Source organism: Panthera pardus, unplaced genomic scaffold, assembly GCF_024362965.1.
Source record: "Panthera pardus isolate Hobbes unplaced genomic scaffold, ASM2436296v1 HiC_scaffold_21, whole genome shotgun sequence".
NCBI classification, from domain to species: Eukaryota; Metazoa; Chordata; class Mammalia; order Carnivora; family Felidae; genus Panthera; species Panthera pardus.
In genome coordinates, this window is record NW_026526777.1 from 55462400 (window position 1) to 55487129 (window position 24730).

At 40.7% G+C, this 24730-nt stretch overlaps 1 protein-coding gene across 1 annotated transcript in view; it reads right to left on the bottom strand.

Moving 5' to 3' along the window:
- Positions 1-24730, bottom strand: part of MROH9 (maestro heat like repeat family member 9) — an 83720-nt gene that overhangs the window by 12734 nt on the left and 46256 nt on the right. The window contains exons 8-15 of the mRNA XM_019424614.2: positions 22575-22699; positions 20088-20237; positions 16390-16544; positions 13639-13804; positions 12343-12485; positions 11209-11346; positions 9321-9441; positions 2329-2466 (exon numbers count right to left, since the gene is read on the bottom strand). Of these exons, the coding sequence (XP_019280159.1) occupies positions 2329-2466; positions 9321-9441; positions 11209-11346; positions 12343-12485; positions 13639-13804; positions 16390-16544; positions 20088-20237; positions 22575-22699 (1136 nt within the window). The remainder of the gene's footprint in view (positions 1-2328; positions 2467-9320; positions 9442-11208; positions 11347-12342; positions 12486-13638; positions 13805-16389; positions 16545-20087; positions 20238-22574; positions 22700-24730) is intronic.

Genomic DNA, 24730 nt, shown 5'->3' on the forward strand with positions numbered 1-24730 from the left:
AGTTCGAGCCCCGCGTCGGGCTCTGGGCTGATGGCTCAGAGCCTGGAGCCTGTTTCCGATTCTGTGTCTCCCTCTCTCTCTGCCCCTCCCCCGTTCATGCTCTGTCTCTCTCTGTCCCAAAAATAAATAAAAAACGTTGAAAAAAAAAATTAAAAAAAACAACAACCAAGTTTGGTAAATCTGTAAAGAAATAAAACAAAGGTAATAAATACTCAAAACTTATCACTTCCTATTTCTTTGCCTCCAGTTTACTCTTATATGCCATTGAGGGCATATGATACATGTATCCTATCTGTATGGTAGGAATATTAAATTGTGATGTGCTACTGTGTATCTCTCCCCAATTCTTTGTTTAATGACGCCCCTTTGACAGCTTGAAATTAGCCGCATTGAGAGTACCTACACCAGAGAAATTGGTGTTATTTCCAGACAGGTGACCGTTAAGCATTCACCAGCACATCACGAACAGTGTGACCTCTAAACCGGGTGCCAGTGACTTGTGTGGACGTGAGAGCCACTGAGCTGCTGAGCCAAGGCCTGGGAGTCAGAGACAGCAGATTATAAAGCAAGGAAAAAGGCAAAAAGGAGACACCTTCTCTTCTCAAAGAAGAGAAACAAAGGCTGGGAAGAAAAGAAGCAAAAGAAACAGAGACCATTTACCAAAAAAAAATAGCCAGAGGCCTTGCATCTGGCTAGAAAGTTGTCTTTACCAATAGATAGTATGTGATCTCAACCCAGCTCCCTCTCCACTGTTTCTCTCTTTCTCTCCTAGCTAACCTTGACATAGAATCTTCCTTTCAGTTGTTAATAACATTGGGAAGAGTGCCAGACAAGGCGATAAATAGCTCTGATTACTAATAGCATATACACTGACATGTGTGATTTATCTAAAGCAAACAGACCATGGCTCATGTCTCTCTAAGTGCAAAAATGGGTGCCCACTGACCGGCTTTGAGCATTCAGAGACCATGCTTCATAGATAAACAAGGATTTATTATTAAATTTATTATTCAATCAACAATGGGTTATGGAATCAGCATAATGCCATTATGCGAGATACTTTGGGATGGGTGAAGTAGGTGATGGGGATGAAGGAGTGCACTTGTGATGAGCACTGGGTATTGCATGTAACTGCCACTAAATTGTACATATGAAACTAATATTACACCGTATGTTAACTAACTGGAATTCAAAAAACAACTAAGGAAAAAGGAATTTATAAGAGAATTACAAAATGTAAGGGTATGCTCAGATTCAATCTTCCTGGAAAGCAAGAAGTGTTCACGTGATTCAGTAGGAAACAGCGTAAGACAGTGATTCTCAAGTTTAAACTGTGTTAGAATCACTTGGAAGACTTACAAAAACACGGGTTGGTGGCCCCCCCACCCCGCCCCCACCCCTGGATTCCTGATTCCCCCACCCCCACCCCAGGATTCCTGATTCCACAGGCCTGGGGTGGGGCCTGACAATTTGCATTTCTAACAAGTTTTCTGGGAGATGCTGACACGGCTGGCCCAAGCATCATACATAGAGGATTTTTTTTTTAAGTTTATTTATTTATTTTGAGACAGAGCAAGAGAGTCGGGGAGGGGCAGAGAGCGAGGGAGAGAGAGAATCCCGGGCAGGCTCTCCACTGTCCGCACAGAGCCTGACTCGGGGCTCGAACCCACAAACCGTGTGAGATTATGAGAGTCAGACGCTTAACTGACTGAACCACCCAGGTGCCCCATAGAGAATTTTTGATATGAAGTATTGTATAAGCGACTGCTGACAGTTGCTGTGGCTCTGAGAAGAACGAGGCTGCCAGGTCAGAATATTCTGCGGAATTTGACTTGAGCTGAAAAAGGAGACAAATGTGAATATGTGTGGGTGAAGGAGGAACGTGTTGTGAGGTGTGGAAGAAAAACCTTGAGCGAGGGCCCCAAGATTGGAATTAATATGTCAGCACCTGTGTGTATTGAAGGGGAAATTAACTTAACGTGTGCGTGGTTTCGACTGAAAGAAAAGAGTTTGTGTAGGACGATGCTGCTCGATTCCGAGGGCAATGAATGATTTTGTGGGGAAAATGTACACAAGGTCATTACGCTCCTGAATTTACTTACACCACCAGTTCTACTCAACCCAATTTTCTTGCCGATAAAACATCAGGCTTTGATACTGGTTTAGCTGTTAGAAACTGAGAAATATCAATGTTTTATCAGTAAAGATATTGAGCAATATCAAATCTCAGGTTAACTTTGATGGTGATGGCATTCACAAACCACACCCACCCCCCTCCCCACACACACACACACACACACACACACACACACACACATTCGCGCGTACCTCATTGATAACTGGCGCCATGTTGGCAATTTTCTGGAGGCTCAGTTTGCTAACTGCAGGATTGGAGTCATTGACCCAGTTTCTGAAGAGAACCAAAAATTCTTCTGGGAATGGGTCCTTGAAGAAGTTATTCAGAAGCTGCAAGAAAACAGTCAACAAGATCATAAGCAGAATAAAGGCCAATGCATGATTCAGTCATAAAAATGAAGACATTCTCAGTAAAACCATAGCATGAATCTCACTAAAATTCCAAATGCTTATATGTATCACTACACACATTTCTGTGTTCATAATTTCTGAGTTCTCTGGAAGGAGAAGTAGCAGTCATAATAGGAAATAAATGCATATATATCTATATATCATCTGTATCTATATCTGTATATGTCTCTAGTTGACCTTTGATCAACACAGGTTTGAACTCTCTGGGTCCACTTATATGCAGATTTTTTACACCACAGTACTATAAATGTATTTCCTTTTCCTTATGATTTTTTAAAATAGCATTTTCTTTTCTCTAGCTTACTTTATTGTTAGAATACAGTATATAATACATATAACATACAGACTATGTGCTAATTGATGGTTTATGTTATTGGAAAGGCTTCCAATCAACAGTAGGCTATCAATGGTTAGGTTTTGGGGGACTCAAAGTTACATGTGGATTTTTGATGGCATGGAGGTCAGTGTTCCAACGCCCATGTTGTTAGAAATTAAATATATATGTGTGTGTGTGTGTGTGTGTGTGTGTGTATTGTTTTTCTCTCCAGTCTCAGGAACTTAGTGACTCAATTTAAATTACCTCCCTCTCTCAGATTGTAGTTCGGTAGGTGAATTCCTTAACAGAGAATGGGTATATATACTCGGAGGCCGTGTCTACCATGGGCCAGGCACTATGCTAGTAAATGGGGAAACAGTAGTGAGCAAAACAGTCTCAATCTATGACCTTGTGGTCATGACTGGCAAGAAAGGCTGATACTGTACAACAATGCTATACTACACTATAAGAGATAGGATACTATGCCAATGAAAACAGAGTTGCTAATTGTGATCAGTACTAGCAAGAAAAGCTACAAGGTGCCACAAAAACATTTAAAGGAGAACTGAATTGGGGCGCCTGGGTGGCGCAGTCGGTTAAGCGTCCGACTTCAGCCAGGTCATGATCTCGCGGTCCGTGAGTTCGAGCCCCGTGTCAGGCTCTGGGCTGATGGCTCGGAGCCTGGAGCCTGTTTCCGATTCTGTGTCTCCCTCTCTCTCTGCCCCTCCCCCGTTCATGCTCTGTCTCTCTCTGTCCCAAAAATAAATTAAAAACAAAAACAAAAACAAAAAACGTTGAAAGGAGAACTGAATTTAGATTTAGATTGTGCATTTGTAGACTGAAATTAGAATGAGGATTGTTATTTAGATTTGGACTTGAAAGCAGAGTTGGCATTAGCTAGATAAAGTGTTTGGAGAAGATAACCCCAAGGAAGGTAACCCATGTGCAAAGGCCCTGCGGTAGATGAACAGGGTGTGTTTGAACATCTGAAAGAAGGCCAGAGTGATAGGATGAGAAGGGAAGAGAAGACTGAAAGGTAGTGAGGCTGGAGAGCGGGCAGGGATGGGGAGGCCAGTTTATGGAGTTTTAGTATTTAATAGCTAATACCCAAAATGAAGATGTGATTACCACCAGCCTTTATACATCTAGTAACTAGCAGCCAAAATATACATATTTTAAAAATGTCTTAGAAACACAAGTGACAGTTTAACAAAAAACATTTCAAGAATTTAAAATATGACTAAGGTCAAGTACACAGAAAAATAGAGAGCAAGAGAGCAAAAGTGAGAGGGAGGGAGAGACCATATATTCTTTTCAACATTCCAAACAACTTTCACAGAAATTGATTATCAGATCAAAAAAATCAATAACTTCCCTAAAACAAATCATTTAAAAAGCACCTTTAAAAAAATCATGATGTATGTAAGAAAAGAAGAAACCAAGAAGAAAGTTTAAATGGAAGAAAAAAAGCCCATAAGCACTTGGAAATTTAAGAGAATTCTCCCTTTTGTGGATCAAAATGGTAAACCACAGAGGAACTCAAACATACAACAAAGATTACTGCAGAACAATGAAAATGAAAATAAAATAGATGTGTACACGGTGGTTGGAAGTAAATGCACAACTTGACTTTGCTTGAAAAGAAGTGTTAAAAATGAATACATTATTTATTTCCTGAAATTATGAGAAATAAAATATCACAAGCAATAAGAACATGCTAAAGAAAACTGGTATAAGAAAATAACAAGGAGAGAAGCAGGGGTTATGGACTTGGGAATCAGAAACACAGTGGATTAATCAATCTAATGGCTGTGCTATGGGAAAAAAAAAGCATTATAATAGACAAATTTTGACCAATATCATATTAAAAAGAACAAACAAAATGAACAGTGAGAAAAGGGGTGTGACATAGATTGAACTTTAAAGAGAATATTGGATATTCTCTATGTCAATTGTTCCTAACCAAGATGCACACTAGGATCTTCTGGGACAGCTTTTCTTTTCTCTTTTCTTTTCTTTTCTTTTCTTTTCTTTTCTTTTCTCTTTTCTTTCTTTCTTTCTTTCTTTCTCTCTCTCTCTCTCTTTCTTTCTTTCTTTCTTTTTTAATGTTTATTTATTTTTGTGAGAGAGGGAGAGCACGAGTTGGGGGGGAGCGAACAGGAGGAAAAGGAGGAAAAGGGTTAGAAGCAGGCTCTGCCCTGAGACTAGAGAGCCCAATGCAGGGCTCAAACTCACGGATGGCAAAATCATGAGAAACTATATCCATTAGAAATAGACACTAAAGTGTACTCATTGCTTTTGGAATATCATGTCTTCTTGGCCTTTACTTGAACCATGATGTATTCTTTTTTTTTAGTCAGGAGATCATTTGGACAATGTTGATATATTCAGTTCAAGTCTAATATAACAGAGTTTATATTAGCTTTTTATGGCTTTATGTTTGCCTCATCTTTCTCTCACCTGGAAAAACTTGGTGCCAACAGTATTAATATTGCTTACTTGCTTTCTGCTGTAAAATTTATACCATAGTCTTAAAATTATAGCATCAACATACAGTATCTATAAACCTCCTGGATAAAAGTGAATATTTCTTTACAGAATTTTTTTTGTCCTTAGAATATATTTCACTAAGGATGTATTTATTGTCAAAGTACATGTTCATAGGTCACTTTATATCCTTCACAAATGTGTGTATTTGAGGGAGAGACACAGAGACAGAGAGAGAAATATACCATTCACTGAGAAAAACACCAGATCAGAATGGGTAAATGGGCAAGGGAGAGGTCAGATAATTCACAAAATGGAACTTTAAAGGCCAAGGCAAAAACACATGATTCAGGAAAGTAATTTGAACACAAGTAACAATATGGTATCCTTATTTTTCATACATCAGGATCATATACCTAGAAAATCCAAAGGAATTAACAAAAATATTACTAGAATTACTGTTAGGGCATAGGAGAGTAGCTGAATTTAAGACAATACAGTCTAATTTTCCTGAACATCCCCAGCAATAATGAGCTTGAAAATTGAATGAAAAAGGCCACATTTGGGAAAACAGTATGGAGGTTCCTCAAAAAATTAAAACTAGAAATACCAGATGATCCAATAATTCCACTATTGGGTATTTTCCCAAAGAAAACAAAAATACGAATTCAAAAAGATACATGCACCCCTATGTTTATTGCAGCATTATTTACATTAGTCAAGATATGGAAGCAACCCAAGTGTCCATCCATAGATGAATGGGTAAAGATGTGGCACACACACAGCGGAATATTATCCAGCCATTAAAAAGGTGAGATGTTGCCTTTGCAGCAACACGGATGGACCTAGAGAGTATCACGCTGACTGAAATAATTCAGACAGAGAAAGACAAATACCACACGGTTTCACTCATATGTGGAACCTAAAAAACAGAACAAACAAATAAACAAATAAGAAACAGAATCAGGTTCGTAAATACAGAGAACAAACTGATGTTTGCCAAAAAGAAGAGGGAGGGGAGAGGGACGGGCAAAATGGTGGAAGAGAGTGGGAGAGACAGGCTTCCAGTTATGGAATGCATAAATCACGGGAATAAAAGATACAGCACTGGGAACACAGTGGTATCGTAATAGCGTTGCGTAGTGAAAGCTACACATGCAGTGATCATAGCATAACGCGTAGAGTCATAGAATCACTATGTTGTACACCTGAACCTACCGTAATATTGGGTGGTAGCTATCTCAAAACACAAAACAAACCCGAAAACCTGTACCCAAAGTGATACTTAATAAAGATAAATTTGAGAACCAAAACAAAGAAGCCACATTTACACTGACAGCTTAAAATTATACAAAGTACGTAAGAATTCCAAAATTAATATGTAAGACTTATATGAAAATGGCAAAATATTGAATAAAAAAAGAGAAGTGGAAATATTGTAAAAATTCCTAAAAAGCACATCGCTTTAATTCAACTGCATAGTTTCAGTGAAAGTGTTTTTCCTTTAAACCTGACAAAATTATTTTAAAATGTAACCAGAAGGACAAATACATAGGAAGGACTAAAGACATTTTGAAGAGAGTGTAGGGAAAGTTGTTTTGCAAGATATTAAAGTTTACTGCAGGGGCCCCTGCGTGGCTCAGGACTGGTTAAGTGTCCGACTTTGGTTCAGGTCGTGATCTCATGGTTCGTGGGTTCAAGCCCCTTGTCAGGCTCTGTGCTGACAGCTCAGAGCCTGGATCCCGCTTCAGATTCTGTGTCTCCCCCTCTCTCTGCCCCTTCCCCACTCATGCTCTGTCTCTCCCTCTCTCTCAAAAATAAATAAACAAAAAAAAATTTTTTTTTAAATTTTATTGCAAACTGCCATAATTCCATTGTGATATTTCCACAGGAGTGAAAATATAAATGGAGCCTAACAGTGTAATCCGGGGTAAACCCTACTATGGGTGTGTGTTGTGTGTATGTGTGTATGTACATGAAATTAATAATAGAATTCATGAAGGTAGTATCACCAGTGAGTAGTGAATTTAAGGCTTATTAATTAAATGATGCTGGGATCGGAAGTTAATTATTCACTGAAAACTAAAGTTATATCCTACTTCATGGTATACCATATAAACTTCATGGGAAACGACATTACATGTAAAAATTTATATAAATGTGAATAGATTATAAACGAATATTTGTCAATTCTTCAGCCACAGATTTTTAATGCTTAATTTTTTTTAAAAAAAATCACGTTTCATAAACAAAATTAAAAGGCAAACAACAAACTGGGCCCCGGTTATCAACAGGCATTATAATTAAATGTATAACATACTTAACATCCTTCGCAAATTTCTGTGTGTGTGTGTTGTGTGAGAGAGAGGGAGAGACACAGCGACAGAGGATCACACAATTCATTGAGAGAAACACTAAGACTTTTGTAGGCAAACGGGCAAAGGAGAGATCGGATTGTTCAGATTATGGAAATTTAATTTCTGAATGATGATAGTTTTAAAATGTTCAACCTCTCGAAACATTTAAAAATTAAGGACAAGTCAAATCACATCCTCCTCTGAAATTGGAGAACTCATCAATAATGGCAAGAGTGCAGTGAGAGCACCCACAAACTGCACGGGAGTCTTCCAGAAATCAGTCTAGCAATAACAATCCTTGGCCTTGAGAATGCTTAGACTCTTCTGTTATCATTTCAGATACTTGGGATCTATTAGAAGGAAGTAAACTAAAATACTAAAAGAAAGAAGATTTAGGCACAAACATGTAAACTCTATGGTTACTTAGATCAGTAGAAAATTAGAAATAACATATATAAATAAATGTCATAAGCATCAATAGTACCGTGTTAAATATTGTTGGCTGACACGACTGAACTAAGGTAAAATACATAGATTGTGCGCTCAGAACAGCTAAAGGCCATGTCACCTCACAGTCAACTGGACAGTTGAGGATGGCCCAGAAGCTTCAATTAGAGAAAGCAGTAGAAGGATGTGGTCATTACTTAGCTCCTGGAAGGACAGGCCTGCCAATCTCCAATAGCAGTAAGCACTATATTCATGATTAGACAGGCAATCAGGGTTCGCTATCGTCTGTCACAGTAATAACGCTTCTATCTATAAATATAAATAAATCTTAGGTCATTTGTAAATTTCTTTTGAATGTATCATTTTATAGGAGCAATTATGTATGTCATATTTAGGCCTATTTAATGTTTGTATATACTTAAAGGACAATACAATGAAAATAATGAATCGTATAATAAAAGTAATGAGAGATTCAAATGGATCAAGCAAGTTTGAGACCATTGGTGATTTGGTACCGCAATGTTCAGTTAAACCGATTTATGTATATTTCTAAAAGCTTTAGAAGTAGGTAGTATATAATCTTTTATAGTTTATTAACTGTTTCGCTGACTATGATGTTTGAAATTACATCAAAATTTTGAGAATATTTAATATGGTGCCTTAGACCAGTACTTCATTATATATTACCTCTATGGAAAAATTATATTTGACTCAGATAGTTTCAACTTATACAACTTTCTACCTGCCTTTTAGAAATCAAAGGACTTCCTCAATTTGCTTGACTCTAGTATAGTATTACAATCTATGGTAGATATTTATACACAAATTAATGTAGTTCTATATCTTCATTTTACTCAGTCATTTGGACCATCCCTTTTTTTCCCCCCAGTCTGAAGTATCATTCATTTCCCAGATGCTACCTGCTATCTTTAAGTAAACTCAATTATCCCTTGATATACTTTCACAAGCATGCAGAGATATACGACTACAAAAATAATTGAGTCTTTGCAAATCCACATCTCCTAGGAAACGACTAAAGTTATCCGTCATTGTCTTAACCCTTGATAAGAATCAATATTCAGAGAGGGAGATAAAAGGTTGGAGTGTTGCCTTAAGTTTGCGTAAGGAAAGAGGACCTGGTTGTTCAGTCTCCTAATAAAACTCACTTCAGTGAAGAATATTACTGTGATGACACTGTCTTCTGACCGTCTAGGACCTTCCACTGAGAGCTTGTAGAGATACTGCAAAGTCTCTGGAAACTGTGGAAAGTTGTATTCACTGAGGGTTCTGTAAAAGAGAATAAGGCACTGAATTAGCAAAGACGATGAAAACTCTTCTTGCATCAGCAAATGCTACTGGTATGCTAGAGAGAAGCATTATCCTCATATTTTGTACTCCCAGGTAAAAATAAAGATCTTTTCTAATCCCTAGTCCAAGGCAAACTGCATCCCCATTCTGAATTCTATGCAGACTCCAGGGAATTATATATACCTGGATCACTGACATGTCTCTTTCCTTAACATCACTCCTTTTCCTATCTTTCCCCTCCTGTGCCACATAACAGAATGCCCTATAATACCGCAAGCTCCTTCCTGCCTGACCAAAAGAAGAGAAAACAAATAGCGCAAAATAAATACCCTAGCAATCCAAGATGGCTGCATAGGTCACCATCATGGTTTTAGACCAAGTCCTTCCTTGGAACGATACAATGAAGAAGAGAGTTTGGGACTATCGTGTGTTACTCGGGAGGAGGGGTGGTGAGTCCCGATTCACTAAGCCATTCTGGACAGTGACCAGGCTTACGGTTGTCCCGACACACCGGTCTGGATCAGATGGGTGGTGGCAGGCCTGGGAAAGTTGACGTGACAGGTTTCATTGGAAGACTCTGGGTTGGCATTCTAAACCAGGGCTTCTCAAACTTTAACGTGCATGCAAATTACCCAGGGATCTTGCTAAAAAGCAGATTCTGGTTCGGTGGGTCTGGAGTGGGCCATATGAGATCCTATTCTGCTTTCTATTTGTAACTTGCAGGTGCTGCTGTAGCTGCTGGTCTGTGGACCACACTTTGAGTAAGAAGATCCAAAAGTACTAAGGATATTGTGGTTCTTAACTAGTAGCCACTTGTGGGGTGCAGATGTATCATGCTTTTATAAAATAAGATGTGTTCCTGAAATCTATGTGCAAATAATATGCCATGTGAAATGCAGCAAAAGCCCAGAGACCATAGAGCCTGTACTTTCTGAGTTGTTACAACTTCAAATGGTCTATTATGTGGTCAAGTCCATGTATCTTGATTTTTGATCAGAAAATCTGATCCCGATAATCAGAAATTTGCTAACTAGAAAGAAAAAAAAAAGCCTCTGGTACAAGAAAAATCAAACTTCTCTTTCCTGCTTTTCCAAATTTGTCTCATTGAGAAGAGATTTCTATTGAACCTCTTTAAGTATTTAAAAAAAAATTTTTTTAACGTGTATTTATTTTTGAGACAGAGAGAGACAGAGCATGAACAGGGGAGGGGCAGAGACAGAGGGAGAAACAGAATCTGAAACAGGCTCCAGGCTCTGAGCGGTCAGCACAGAGCCCAACACGGGGCTCGAACTCACGGACCGCCAGATCATGACCTGAGCCGAAGTCGGACGCTTAACCGACTGAGCCACCCAGGCGCCCCTCTATTGAACCTCTTTAAAGTGGGAGCACATCCATAACTGATGCCTGCAGAGCAGGAATCAGCTCACAGTAGAGGAAAGAAAAAGTAAATTTACCTCGTTCTCCATATCTGAAAGAGAAACCTGCTCTTTGGAGGGAGGATGACTAGGTATCTTCATCATCAAGTAGGAGGACAAGGAAAGGGAAAACTATCCCAATAAGTAATAAACTCCTCAAAATAAGGAAAGCATTAGAAATCAAATGGCAATTCAGGACAATTTAGGAGAGACTGGGAAGTCGGAGTGGATATTGATGGCGTTCACACGTGGCTTCACTGAAGAAAGATGGAGACAGAGACAGAAAGATGAGATAGAGACAGAGAACCCTGTGCAGAGCCCCCGTTCTTACTTGGCAATAAGGTAGACCCCCTGATGGTGAAACAGCTCTTCGGAAAACTGGTTCCAGCAGTTCTTTTTCTTCAGAGCAATATCCACCTGCTGCAGTCCAGAACAATTCAGCAGAACTCTCAGGGCATCCCGGGCATAGCTAAGGTCCCAAAGAAGAGCCGAGTCACCACTTGACAGTGGCCTTCACATAGTGAAGTTCATGTGACCTGCCTTTTCATTCTGTCTGGGGCAGGATGCTGGTTTGGGGACAGGGGATGTTTCAAAGCAAACCAACTTTCAGTGCTCTCCGTCTTTCCTGATTAACAATACATGGGATTGAGGGTTCCATTGAAATGGTGGCATGTAAAATCTGGGATTAATCATGGAGCAGCTTAGTCATTTGTTAGCTTAACAGGTTATTAGCACAAAATATTAAATGATGTGACAATTTGCTGAAAGTGTCCGCAGGGTTTCTTCTTCAGATGCTTTAAATAAATAGATACATTTTCATCTGTGTGGGATGATTTGGTGCATGTCTGCTTGAAAGACAGAGAATGGGTTAAATATCTTAATGGGATGCATTGTGCTTTGGAGTTTTGCCTGGCTTAGAAGTCCACCCCCGATGCGGGCAAATAGCAGGCAGTGGGTCCAGATTTCCCTGGGGCAAAGCTAACTGTACCGCCTTGGGTGAAAGGGAACAGCTGAATCTTACATGGACAGAATGTGTACCCTCTTAAGCCCACACATCACATCACCAATCATAAAACTTCACAGTTCATAAAGCACATTTGCACGCGTTATTTTAATCTCACACGTACAATTACCACGAGAAATCACTTTCAGGGAGTAAATGGCAGAGCTAGCATGGGCCTGGCTTTGGATCTAAAGCTCCTACCTGCTCTCTCTCCCCTTGGTGCCCCCCAACCCGCTCCGACTGTGGCAGAAAGTGGGGGTGCTTCTTTATACACGCCACATACACTCAGGGAGGGTGCTAGCTCACTTCTAGGTACTCGGGGTAGTTTCACAAAGAAAACTGTAATAAATGAATGCATTGCGTAGGATTATAAGGAGTTCCACATGAACCCGAGGGACTAGAAATAGTTGACAGCTGGGAGCTTATTTCTTATTGACTCTGAAATAACCACTGCAATCTCACAACGGCCTGTCCTCTGTCACCAGTCTCAGTTCACTGATGTAGAAGACTTGGAGCATGAGGGCCATCAGGAGCTGGGGGAAAAACTGGGCCACTGCTTTCTTGTACGAAGCAACAGGCAGCAATGTGCACAGGGCCTGGGATGCCTACAAGGGAAGGAAAAAGAAGTCAAGAATGTAGCCATCTGCCTCTAAGCCCAGTCAGCCTTAGTGAGGGGGAAGGGAGGAACACCGCAATCCCTCCTGCAACCCCCTGAAGGCAGCCTGGAGCGTGCATGCATATTCATTCATTCCCTAACAGCTATGGAGTCCATTTTGAATGGAACTATGCCCAGTATTCTATGGCAATGGACTCTCAAAGTACTATCAACAACCCCCTGGGTGCCAGACTGGAAGAAGCAAGCTGGTTCCCAAGGACAGTATACTTTCCAGTGTCCCCTTCATATGTGGCCACGAAGGATGGTCCTGCCAATAACCCAGGTCCTTCCCGTGCTTCAATACTCCAGGCCAGTGAGATGGTTAAGAGGAGACAGGCCAGATCACTAACAGTTGTTGGGCCCAGGAACCACTGCAACACCCACCTGCCACATCAGAGAAACACATCCCACCACCTCACATTTGTGGAGCGCTACCCATTTTGTTTCCCATTGTGTCTCTGTAAGACTAGAATTTACTCCCAGGAGTGGTGAGTTTAGTCCTTGGGAGATACAAAATGGTGGGCGCAAATGACATCAGGGCTTCACATGCAAAGTCTATCCAGTCTAGCCGGTGGCTAGTCTCTGAGACCATCTCCAAACTTCCGCCCTCGCTCCATTCTCTCCTTTCAGTTTCCTTGGAGTCACTCACTTACTAGGCAAGCTCCCATCTATGGGGCTTTTGTCTTTCTGTCTAGATATTCTTCTCTCTTGCCCAGGTATTTGCAAGGATCACTCCTTCACTCTCTGACTGGATGTCACCTCAGCAGAGGCCCCTCCCCTGACCAACCTTCCTAAACTCCCTGTCACTTTCTTTTACTCACATCACTTTATGTCTTTTCTCAGCTCTATATCATCTGATACATAACACAGTTTTGTGTTCATTGTCTGTGTCTTTTACCGGAATGTATGCTTCCTGGTCGAGGTGTGGCATACAGTAGGCGCTCAATAAATATGTGTTGGATGAGTGAATGAATGAATGAATGAAGGAGAGGACAGTGTCCAGAAGTATGACCGAGTCCGTGGGAAGATGGGGATTTTCATGATCAGAAAAACAACACCAGGACAAGGAAGCACTTAGTACTTAATACTTAAGTATTACTTACCGCTACAGGCATCATATTAGTAGTATCGAGAGAGAAACGTCTTCTTTCCTGGAGGCTAGCATGCACTTCCCCAGGCTTTCCTTTCAGTATCAATAAGATTGTTTTCAGCACATGAGGGGCCACGCTTGACTCAGAACCTGCCGCGTGCCACATCAGTATCAAAGTGCTGCAAACACAGCCCCCACCCCCCGCCCAACCATCACGATGAGAATCAGGTTATTCATTTCCTGCTTAATACAGTGTCATGAATCGAAGTCTTGTTTTTTCTTTTACATGTTTATATACCAAAGAGATCACAGACAAGTCTAAACCAAACTGGTATGCTCATTTCCAAATGATCTCATTAAGTCTCTTGTCCTTGAAAACAGAGGAAGAGTGTCCGTGAGATCTTACGGAAAATACAGTCTGCAAGTCGGCAAGTTGATTTCCTACCACATTTAATTTTTAAAAAATGTTTATTCATTTTTGAGAGACAGAGACGGAGCATGAGCGGGGGAGGGTCAGAGAGAGGGAGACACAGAATCTGAAACAGGCTCCAGGCTCTGAGCGGTCAGCACAGAGCCGGACGCGGGGCTCGAACTCACGGACCGCGAGATCATGACCTGAGCCGAAGTCGGCCGCTTAACTGACTGAGCCACCCAGGCGCCGTAATTTTCTACCATATTTAAATATCTGTCCAGCTCAGTATCAAGAACTGATCAGCTTTCCCCACTCTGTACTCTGGTCCTCCCATCTTGTGACCTCGTTTGTCCAGGAATAACAGAATATTTAAAAAACTGGTATGGAAATACAAATTAACATATAAATAAATACATCAACTTAAAAAAAAACCCAAAGAGGTAGAAATACTAAGTAAAAGATTAACTATATAAATTTAAATATTAGAAAATTAGATTTAAAAAATTGAGCTCAGGGGGGTGGGCCCTTTAGTGAAAGGTCACACACATTCCAGTGGCACAGGTGTCACTAGCACCCTGGCTTCTCTACCTCCAGTCCCCTCCCTCCCTCTGCACACCTAGCCACTTTTCAAGATTATTTTTACTAGTGCTCATCTTAAAAACTGCTACACATCTCTGTGTGGGTACATTCCTGATACCTTGTCAATCCATGCGGGGTTCTGGATCCTACTGCTCAGTCTCTCTGAGTTTAGGTTCCTAATAGGGGGCCTGGTCCCCTGGAACAGAGACATACCAGCTCTTTAGAATCCGTTACTCAACTGTTCCTGCCTTTGGGGCTCAGCTTGCAACCAAGCTTAGACCCACATGGACATCAGTTGCACATGGTCTGTCTCATTCCCTTACCTCTCAGATCATACCTTCTAACCGATCAGACATTTCTTCTGTTTGTCTGTTGTAGCTCAACTCTAAATCCCACTCTTTTCTGCCACAGCCCTCACCTAGATACACAAGATCTGCTCATGACTATTTAAAAAAAAATTTCTTAATGTTTATTTTTGAGAGAGAGAGCGCACAAGTCGGGGAGGAGCAGAGAGAGAGGGAGACACAGAATCCAAAGCAGGCTCCAGCCTCTGAGCTGTCAGCACAGAGCCCGACGCGGGGCTCGAACTCACAAACTGTGAGACTGTGACTGGAGCCAAAGTCAGATGCTTAACAGACTGAGCTACCCAGGCGCCCCTGCTGGTGACTGTTTTAATGAAGTTCACTTAACCCTATGCTTGCTTTCTGTACTCCCTCATTTCATATCGTTTGTACTGGATTCATTGGCAACTTGTACCCATTTTCAACAAAATGCTCGAAGGCTGGTAATATTTAACATACAATGGGGTGCTTAATTCCTGAATGAGGAAACGCTGAGTCTTATGAAGATTTTTAATTTCCAGGAATTTTCTAGGTAGTAAAATACTTTGTGAGTTTAAACCTCCTAAATAAATACAAGCTTTCAGTTGGAAAAAGAAAGTCAGTCATATAATTGGTTTGGCATTTTGTGAGTTTTGATGTCCTTTTACAGATGTTAACTCATTTAACCCACAATAATTGATTTACAGATAAAAAAGAATTTTCCTCATTTCACATACAGGGAAATCTGATCAAGGAATTTAGAAATTTGTGTGGCCGGGAAGGAATTCAGATTCGTTTCCAAAGCCTGCATCCTTTTCGTAATGTAACTTCCTGCCTTTTACACTGCTAATAGTAGAGAAGTATTACCTTCCTTCTCAAGGTACAAATGATAGAAATGGAGTGATGTCCTTTACTCTGCTCGTCTAATGTGTGTTAGGCTCATACTGTCCCATAGGCTCACACTGGTATTCTTTTCTCCTTAATATTTTCTGTGATCCTGGATCATGAATTTCAGATAAACATGTAAGTAACAGGGGACTCTCCATTATATCTGGGAATTTTTAATGTTTCATTATTTTATTGGCAGGTGGAAATGCCTTCCATCTGCTCTTCATAAGTGAGAAAAAAAGCACTGTAAGTTTTATTACTTATGGGGAAAACGTCCATCATCACTCTGAGGAGTGATTTGTTCCCGTGGTATATGCAGCAGAACACAATTTAAAGCCTCAGATAAAAAATAGTGACGAGGATCATTTGTCAGTGGTCTATAGTATTGTGTAGATATCGTGCAAGAATATGAATAACATGTATGATCTTACTTAAGCTTTATGATCATCCTGTGTGTTACAAACATAGATATCCTCTTTGAGAAAAAAAAGAAGCCCGAGTCTAGCTCTGTCTGATTCTGGAGACTGGGAACAAAGCACTGTAGGAAGGGGTGAGGGGGCCTTACTTGTCCGCTGGAACTGGATAATCCATAAGCTGAAAGATGACCTTCTTTGGTGAAGTGCGTGTCAGCAAGGTAGTGACCCGCAGCATGGCTTGCCTCATCACATGAGAAGAGTTTTCACGCAGTTTCTTATAAATAGCATCCACAATCTTAGACACCTGGAAAAGTAATTTCAAGGGTCAAACAAGTGCCTCTTGTTCCATGGCAACCTGTCAACCAAGGCATTTCTTGGATGTAAGAATTCGGTCCTTTTCAGAATGGCCACGGCAGCAATCTACACACAAATACGCACTAGAGGAAAGCATATTCACGTGTGCGACTACACAATGTAAAATACTTATTTGGATGAGAAGAAGCCTATCTATTTACTATAGTGGAAAAATACCTGTTTTTTTAAATTTTAATTTATTTACTAAAATGTTTTAATGTTTATTTTTGAGAGACAGAGCATGAGCGAGGGAAGGGCAGAGAGAGGGGGAGACACAGAATCCAAGGCAGGCTCCAGGTTCTGAGCTGTCAGCACAGAGCCCGAAGCTGGGCTTGAACTCACAAACCACGAGATCATGGCCTGAGCCGGAGTCGGACGCTCAACCGACTGAACCACCCAGGTACCCCAACATACCCATTAAAAAGTTTATTTGGGGAAGGTAGGCTTCATTATATAAAACACATAGGCTCAGTGTAGAAAACATGTGTATAATTCAAGTCCTTTAAGAAGGAAGTCAAAATAGGGGGGCCTGGGTGGCTCAGTTGGTTGGGCGTCCAACTTCAGCCAGGTCATGATCTCATGGCTCATGAGTTCAAGCCCCGCCTTGGACTGTGGGCTGACAGCTCAGAGCCTGGAGCCTGCTTCAGATTCTGTCTGTCTGTCTGTCTCTCTCTCTGCTTCTTCCCCACTCATCCTCTCTCTCTCTCTCAAAAAATGAATAAACATTAAAAAAAATGGAAAAAAAGAAGGAAGTCAAAATAATGGAACAGAAAAACAATGGAACTGTATACTTTAAAAACTTTCTGGCAATTAAAGAAGACTTGAATGTGTGTATGGAATGGGGAAACTGTGTTTGGAAGAATGGCCCAGAATGGTAAACACTGAGTCATAAGCTTGCAAATTTTATTCATAGGTCCTATGTGTGTTCAATGTTTTCCCCTTTTTATGCATTCCTAAACAAGGAGATTTCTAGTTAGACCTGAAATTTGTCTCAAGCTAATGGTTGTAGATTCAACATCAATTTTCATCTTCCTGGATGCCTGCGTTTTTTATTTGGAAATATTCCTCAGAGAGCACAAGCTGAGATGTTGGTTGACGTAAATTTACATCCCATTGCGATTGCCTCATGTACAATTCAGTTACTTATCTGTGCACAGCCCTCTACTCCAAACAAAAGAAAAAAAAAAAAATAAGCGAAGTGTTAAGAGTGCAGGACATTCCTTCCGCCATATATGCTCCAAGGGGAGCACGAAGCGGGAGACAATTAAACATTACTCTTCTCCATAGACATTTTTTAAAACATTTATTTATTTTTGAGAGACGGCGAGAGAGCGCACGCGCTCTCATCCCCTTTTCTCCTCATCCCGTTCCTTTCCATGCAGCGCGCCCCCTAAAACAAGCCAGCTATGTCACTGTATGCTCAAGTGTGCAGTGATGATCTGCTTTCATTCTCGAGAAACGACTTGCTGTGTTGCGGTTATTTAGAGACTGGAAACCCACATACTGCATGTGCAGTTTCAGTGGTTTCCAGGGATAATTTTAACTATGCACAATTTCCCATTATAACTGATTTTAGAACCTAGCCCTGTTTAAGATGACAATCCACTGTACTTAGTACTTGAATTGTTTGTGGGAGCTTGGGTGGAGCGATGAATTGCTGAACCCCATTTCTGTTCAGTTGCTTTTGCTTTCTCTCTGTTTAATGATTTTACCGCGGCAGAGGCTAGTTTTACACGTCTAGTTTTCTGTGGGGCTCCTCTTCCCCTCCAGGGCCTTGGTATGGCTTTATCTACCCTCTCTTTCTCACCGCATGAGAGAAGAGCTTAATTTATCAAGGAAATGACTGTCGCCCTCCAGCTTTCCCCTTGGTCCTACTTGCCTTCTGGAATGCTCCTGGATGTAGCCATGTTGGGAGTTCTATTGAAAGCTTTACTTCCCCTTTCCTGCTCGCTGATTTTGAGTATGAACTCTCAGTTTATTTTCTTTTTTCTTTTTTTCAAACATTTTCAAACATTGATTCATTTTGGAGAGACCGAGCGCCCATGGGGGAAGGGCAGAGTGAGAGGGAGACAGAAGCCAAAGCTCTGTCAGCACAGAGCCTGACATGGGGTTTGAACCCATGAGCCGTGAGGTCATGACCTGAGCCGAAGCCGGATGCTCAACCGACTGAGCCACCCAGGCTCCCCTCTCAGTTTATTTTCAGTCGAATAACACCCTGTGTCAGCACCAGAAACTGAGAGTTCAGCCCTCATGTCACCATCAGATCAGGGCTGGTTTCATGAGCATGTGACCTATGCATTTGACAGGGTTCCGCACTTAGAAGGTTCAGAGCTTTGCTGTCGCCCTCTCGAATATTGAAATAATTTTATTTTTGAGCTTGTGTTTTCGAAGTGAAGTCCCATGGGACCATAGAGCATGCACGTGAGCCGGGAAGTTGGTGGCTGTGGCTCCCGTGTGCAGTCCCGTTCACATGCAACGTGCACAGTCTAAGTGTACAGACTTCCAGTGGACCCGAGATGTGTAGCAGTCAGTGGGAAATCACAGCGCGTATAAGATAAGCATTCATTGAAGCCTCAACCACTTAAATGGAAAATGATGACTCATCAATAAGCTGAAGGTAGAAGGCGTTAATAGAAAGTGTGAATGTCAGAAATGAAATACAAATAATCGAGTTAGTTTTGTGTATTGCTTCCACTCTTTTGGTGCGAATGAAAACATATTCGTGTATGAGCTGTCACTTGCATTATTTTCTTAAGTTAAACACTTCTGTGTTTTCACCTGTAAATGGCATGGCACGATGTAAAAATGGCTGGTAAAATTTGTGCTACTTTAAAATTTTAGTTTTTTTTTTTTTTTTTTTAACTTAAAGACATTAAGTAGAAAATAAAAATGCTATGACAAATTGAGAGAAAGAGAGAGACCATGGAGGAAAGGGGGGGAAAAACTTCATAGGACTGTATATATATTTTAGGTTTTCATTTAAATTCTAGTTAGTTAACATATAGTGTAATATTGGTTACAGGAGTAGAATTTAGTGACATATGATTGTATATTTAATGGCCCTTTAAATAATAGCACATGTTTTGAACAGGAAGCCCCACGTTTATTTTCACTTGGCCCCACAAATCATATAGCCAGCCCTGCAGCAACCTGAGGGTCCCTGAAAACTTTCCTTAGCGGTTACGCAGGAGATTTCAGTTATATCTGCATTATTCTCCAGTTATTAATGTATTTCTTTAAAAAAGCTGATGCAAATGTGGCAAAATGTGATTATTTGGTATGATTGGCAGGTGAACATTCATGCCATTGTGTCCCACACTTTCTGTATGCTTGAAATATTTTTTCACACAAAAAAAACCCTCATTTGATCAAAGCGACATGTTGAACAGTAACAAGAAATACACAGGAAAAGAAGTAGCATGTAACAAAGGCAACAAGAGAATAAAGTTAGAGAATCAACTCTGTGCCCCCTACTCATGGTCAAGTGTCTTACCATGGTGACCTTATGGGCATGAGACTCCAGAGTCATTTTCAGTATGGTTGACGCCTTGAATGCAGTTACACAATTAGGTGAAGACAGCGTCATCAGGAGGTTCCACACAAAGTCAGTCAGCAAGGACGGCATTAAAGTTTGTCCTACGCTCTGAAACCAAAAGGAGAGCCATGACCTCAGGGCTGACCAACAACAGCATGAGAAAGACCGCTGAATTCTATCATCCTGGAGAAGCTCCAGGCCCAGGGGCCGGGTACCGCTACGTGGTTTGGGGGGGGCTTAGGCATTTTTGCAGTTCTAGCCCTCTTCCTTCACTCAAAATTGTTAGAAATCATATTTCACAAGTGTGGTGATATTGAGATGACTAGAATTCAAGTGGAATTGCATTTATTTTTTTTTTTTTTCTTCTGATTTTCAAAGCGGCTCAAATATTTTCATCTGGATAAGTCAGCTGTGGGGCCAGGCCAGGAAGAAATGAAAAACTATGAACCGCTTGCAAGAGGCTCAGAGGAGGCTGCCCATCCACTCATTAGCCTAATCATGGCACTCAGGGTCCCGAGTCCAGGGCACTGGATGGAGGATGGAAGGAAGTAGAAGAACTTTCTAGTAAATTCTAATTTTTTTTAATGTTTATTTATTATTGAGAGAGAGACAGATAGACAGACAGAGCATGAGCAGGGGAGGAGCAGAGAAAGAGGGAGACACAGAATCCGAAGCAGGATCCAGGCTCCGAGCTGTCAGCACACAGCCCGATGCGGGGCTCGAACCCACGAACCGTGAGATCATGACCCGAGCCGAAGTCGGTCACTCAGCCATCTGAGCCACCCAGGCGCCCCTCTAATAAATTCTAGATGCTTGGTTTCTTCATGTAAATGGATAACTTCATAGTCAACCAGGCTCGTGATTTTTGAGGTGTGGGGTGGGTGAGAATAAATGCTTGATTCTGGAAAAATGCACTATCATCTGTATCTCTTTGGTGAAATGACTCAGTAATTCAAATTCAAATTTAAGGTGCATATTTAAGACATCTATGCAGTATTTTTGACTATGTTATGTAAGGTGTATCACTTCCACATCTCAGCTTCACACGATTCTATCCCCTCGGCCATGGGAGGAGAAGACACTGCTTCACGTATGTACTTTTTAGCAGGAACCAAAAGACTCTCCCACTTCCAGAGATGAGCTAGCCTTGAAGGGCGTCCCCAGCAACTGTGCTGAGCCGTTGGCTCCATGTGTGTGGCTAGAGGGCCAGGTATTAGACAGCCCAACCTAGGCTGCAGAGCTGGGTGACCTCGCAAGTGTGTGGATAAGCCCATGTACCTTGAAGAAAGTGAGGGAGTATGCAGAGCCCCATAGGTTTCCCCAGGGGTTGGGGTCAGTGTAAAAATTATTTATGCAGTACTGAGGTTTATCACTTCAACTTAAAATTTGTTTTAATAAGGTTTTTATTTTTTAGAGAGAGAGTACAAGCAGGGGAGAGGAGCTGAGGGGGGAAGAGAGAGAGAGAGAGAGAGAGAGAGAGAGAGAGAGAGAGAGAGAGTATTAAGCAGGGTCCATGCTCAGTGCGGAGCCCAATGTGGGGCTCGATCTCACGACTTTGAGATCATGACCTGAGCCCAAATTAAGAGTTGGATGCTTAACCAATGGAACCACCCAGGGAACCCTAATAGGTGTCTTAAAACAAAATCTAAAGCAAGTTATTTGATGTTTGCTGAGTAAATTATAATACTATTGAAAAGTCTGTTGATTGATGACTCCACTAACTTTGCTGAATAACCAGAGTTCCCCATCTTTAGTGACATATTTATTAATCAAACAAAAGAAGTATAAAACTAGAAAACACCTCATGTGCATGCTATAAGGATTACATAAAAATAATATAAATTGCTATATTCAGGAATATTAGGCATCGTTCTTACTCATAGAGATGCAAATCATGAAAGCAAACACTCTACATATTATTTACTCTGTGCTTCACTGAACTTTAAAAACATGGAAAAATTTATTAAAAATAGAAACTGTTGAAATCAGTCGCCACTAGGGACTCCTGGGTGGCTCAGTCGGTTAAGCATCCCACTTCCACTCAGGTCATGATCTCACTCTGGTGGGTTCAAGCCCTGCGTCAGGCTCTGGGCTGTCTCCCAGTCTCTCTGCCCCTCCCCTGCTTACTCTCTGTCTCTCTCTCAAAAATAAATAAACATAAGAAGAAAGAAATAAAGAAAGAAAGAAAGAAAGAAAGAAAGAAAGAAAGAAAGAAAGAGAAAGAGAGAAAGAGAGGGAGGGAGGGAGGGAGGGAGAGAAGGAGGGAGGGAGAGAGGGAGGGAGGGAGGGAGGGAAGGAGGAAGGAAGGAGGGAAGGAAGGAAGGAGGGAAGGAGGGAAGGAAGGAAGGAAGGAAGGAAGGAAGGAAGGAAGGAGAAAGAAGTTGTCACTAAAAGTAATAATACACATGAAAGAAAAGCCATTGGATAAAGCAGGGGGTAAGTTACCTGGACAATTTTAGCTCTGTCTCGTTGCAAGACTTTGGGTACAAATTCTGTATCACAGGATGGAGACAGGAGGCAGTGATTTCCATGCTTCTCATACTTTGTAGATTTAGTTTTTTCAATGTCCTCTGTATTGAGAAAAAGAGTTTAAGGTTTTTGTTGATCATCAGTTCCTTCTATGACATTGCTGTTTCCAATTTCTCCTTCCTATCCGATTCTGGAGATATAAAGTGTTCTGAACATTTCTCTCTGCTGACAGTTTGATCGCATCAGATATTATGACAGCACAGACTCAGAGTCTATAAAGTGTTTAAGTGAGGCCTCTGTGAAATATGAATGAAAGACATAGATCATTTTAATAGGTTCAGCAGATATTGAATATATTTCGGCCATCAAATGCATCATTCAGTGCCCTGGAAAAGCTGTCGCTAAGGTGGAGGGTTTCTTGATAGGAGACCAGACATGGAGGCATTTTGCAAAGAGCTGGGGAAGTCATATAGCAGGAAAGCCAGGAGCTCTCAGTGAAAGCTTCAGGTGCTGATGTCTTTAGTTCCAGAGAAGGTAACTTGTAACGATTTTTGTTTGTTAACAGCTCCATAGGGATATAATTGACATCCAGTTTGTCTAAAATGTACAATTTGGTAAGTTTTTATATATGTATATACTCACAAAAACTGCAATAAAAAAATAAATAAACGAAAAAAAAAAAACCCAATCGTATTCATTGCTTCCACCACACCTGCTCCCCTGTACCCACCCCTGATCCAAAGACATCCACAGATCTGCTTTCCATCATTGGCTTTCTGTCAAGTGTGTACTTTCTGATCTTAGATAAGTGGATTCATATAGGATGTACTCTTCTGTTGTGTCGCATGTTGCCCTCAGCGAAATTGTTTTGTGATTCACCCAAGTGGTTATAGGTATAGGTATAGGTATAGGTTATCATTCCCGTTTTACTGATGAATACTATTCCATCGTCTGCTTACCCATTTGCCTATTGATGGACACTTGGGTTGTTTCCAGGGTTTTGGCTTTTCCAAATAAAGGTGCTATCAACATTTGTGTACATGTTTTGCTCTGGGTATCTGCTTTCATTTCTCTTGGCTAAATCCCAAGTTATGGAATGACTGGGTCATTTGGTCGATGTGTGTTTATCTTTTTAGGATAAATGGCCAAATTGTTTGCCAAAGTTGTTATACCATGTCACGCTCCCTCTGGCAACGCGAGAGTCCCAGCTGCTTCACATCTTTAATAACATATGGTATGGTCAGAGTTTCCATTTTAGACATCCTAATGAATATGTAGTGGGATCTCGGGCAGTTTTTAAGCTACACGTCTTTTATGACCAAATATTGAACATCTTTTGATGTGTGTCTTTGCCATCTGTGTCTCTTCGGGGAAATGACTCAGTAATTCAAATTCAAATTTACCATTTTTTAATTTGGTTGTCTGTTTTCTTACAAAGTTTGGAGTGTTCATTTTTAAATTCTGGGTGTGAGCCTTTTGTCAGATATGTAACTTGCAAATATTTTCTCCCAGTCTGTGGCTTATCTGTTCTCTTAGCAGTGTCTTTCAAAGAGCAGAAATACTTAATTTTTCACTTTTAAAATGTATACGTCATGCTTTTGGTGTTGTGTTTAAGACATCTTTGCCTAACCCAAGGTACAAGGACTTCTTGTTTCATAGTTTTAGTTTTATGGGTCCATTTTGAATTAACTTTTGCATTACATATAAGATATAGACCAGAGTTCTTTTCTTTGGCATAGATACATAACCAATTTTTCCAACACCATTTATCGATGTTTACTCTTTCTCCATTGAATTGCCTTTGACTCTTTATCAAAAATCATTTGACCATATATGTGCGGATCTATTTAAAAACGTTTGCACTTATGTTCTTGAGGAACGTTGGTCTGTAGTTTTTTGTTTTTGTTTTTCTTGTCATGTCTTTATGTGGTTTTGGTATCAGAATGTTGCTGGCCTCCTTGAATGATTTGGCGTGTTTCCTCATTCTCACATTTCTGGGAGAATTTGGGTAGGATTGGAATACTTTCTACCTTTAAGTGTTTGCTAGAACATTACAGTCTGGAGTTTTCTTTGTAGGTATTTTTTCATTTGGTTCAAAATGCTTTCAATTTCTACTTTTATTTCTTTTTTTT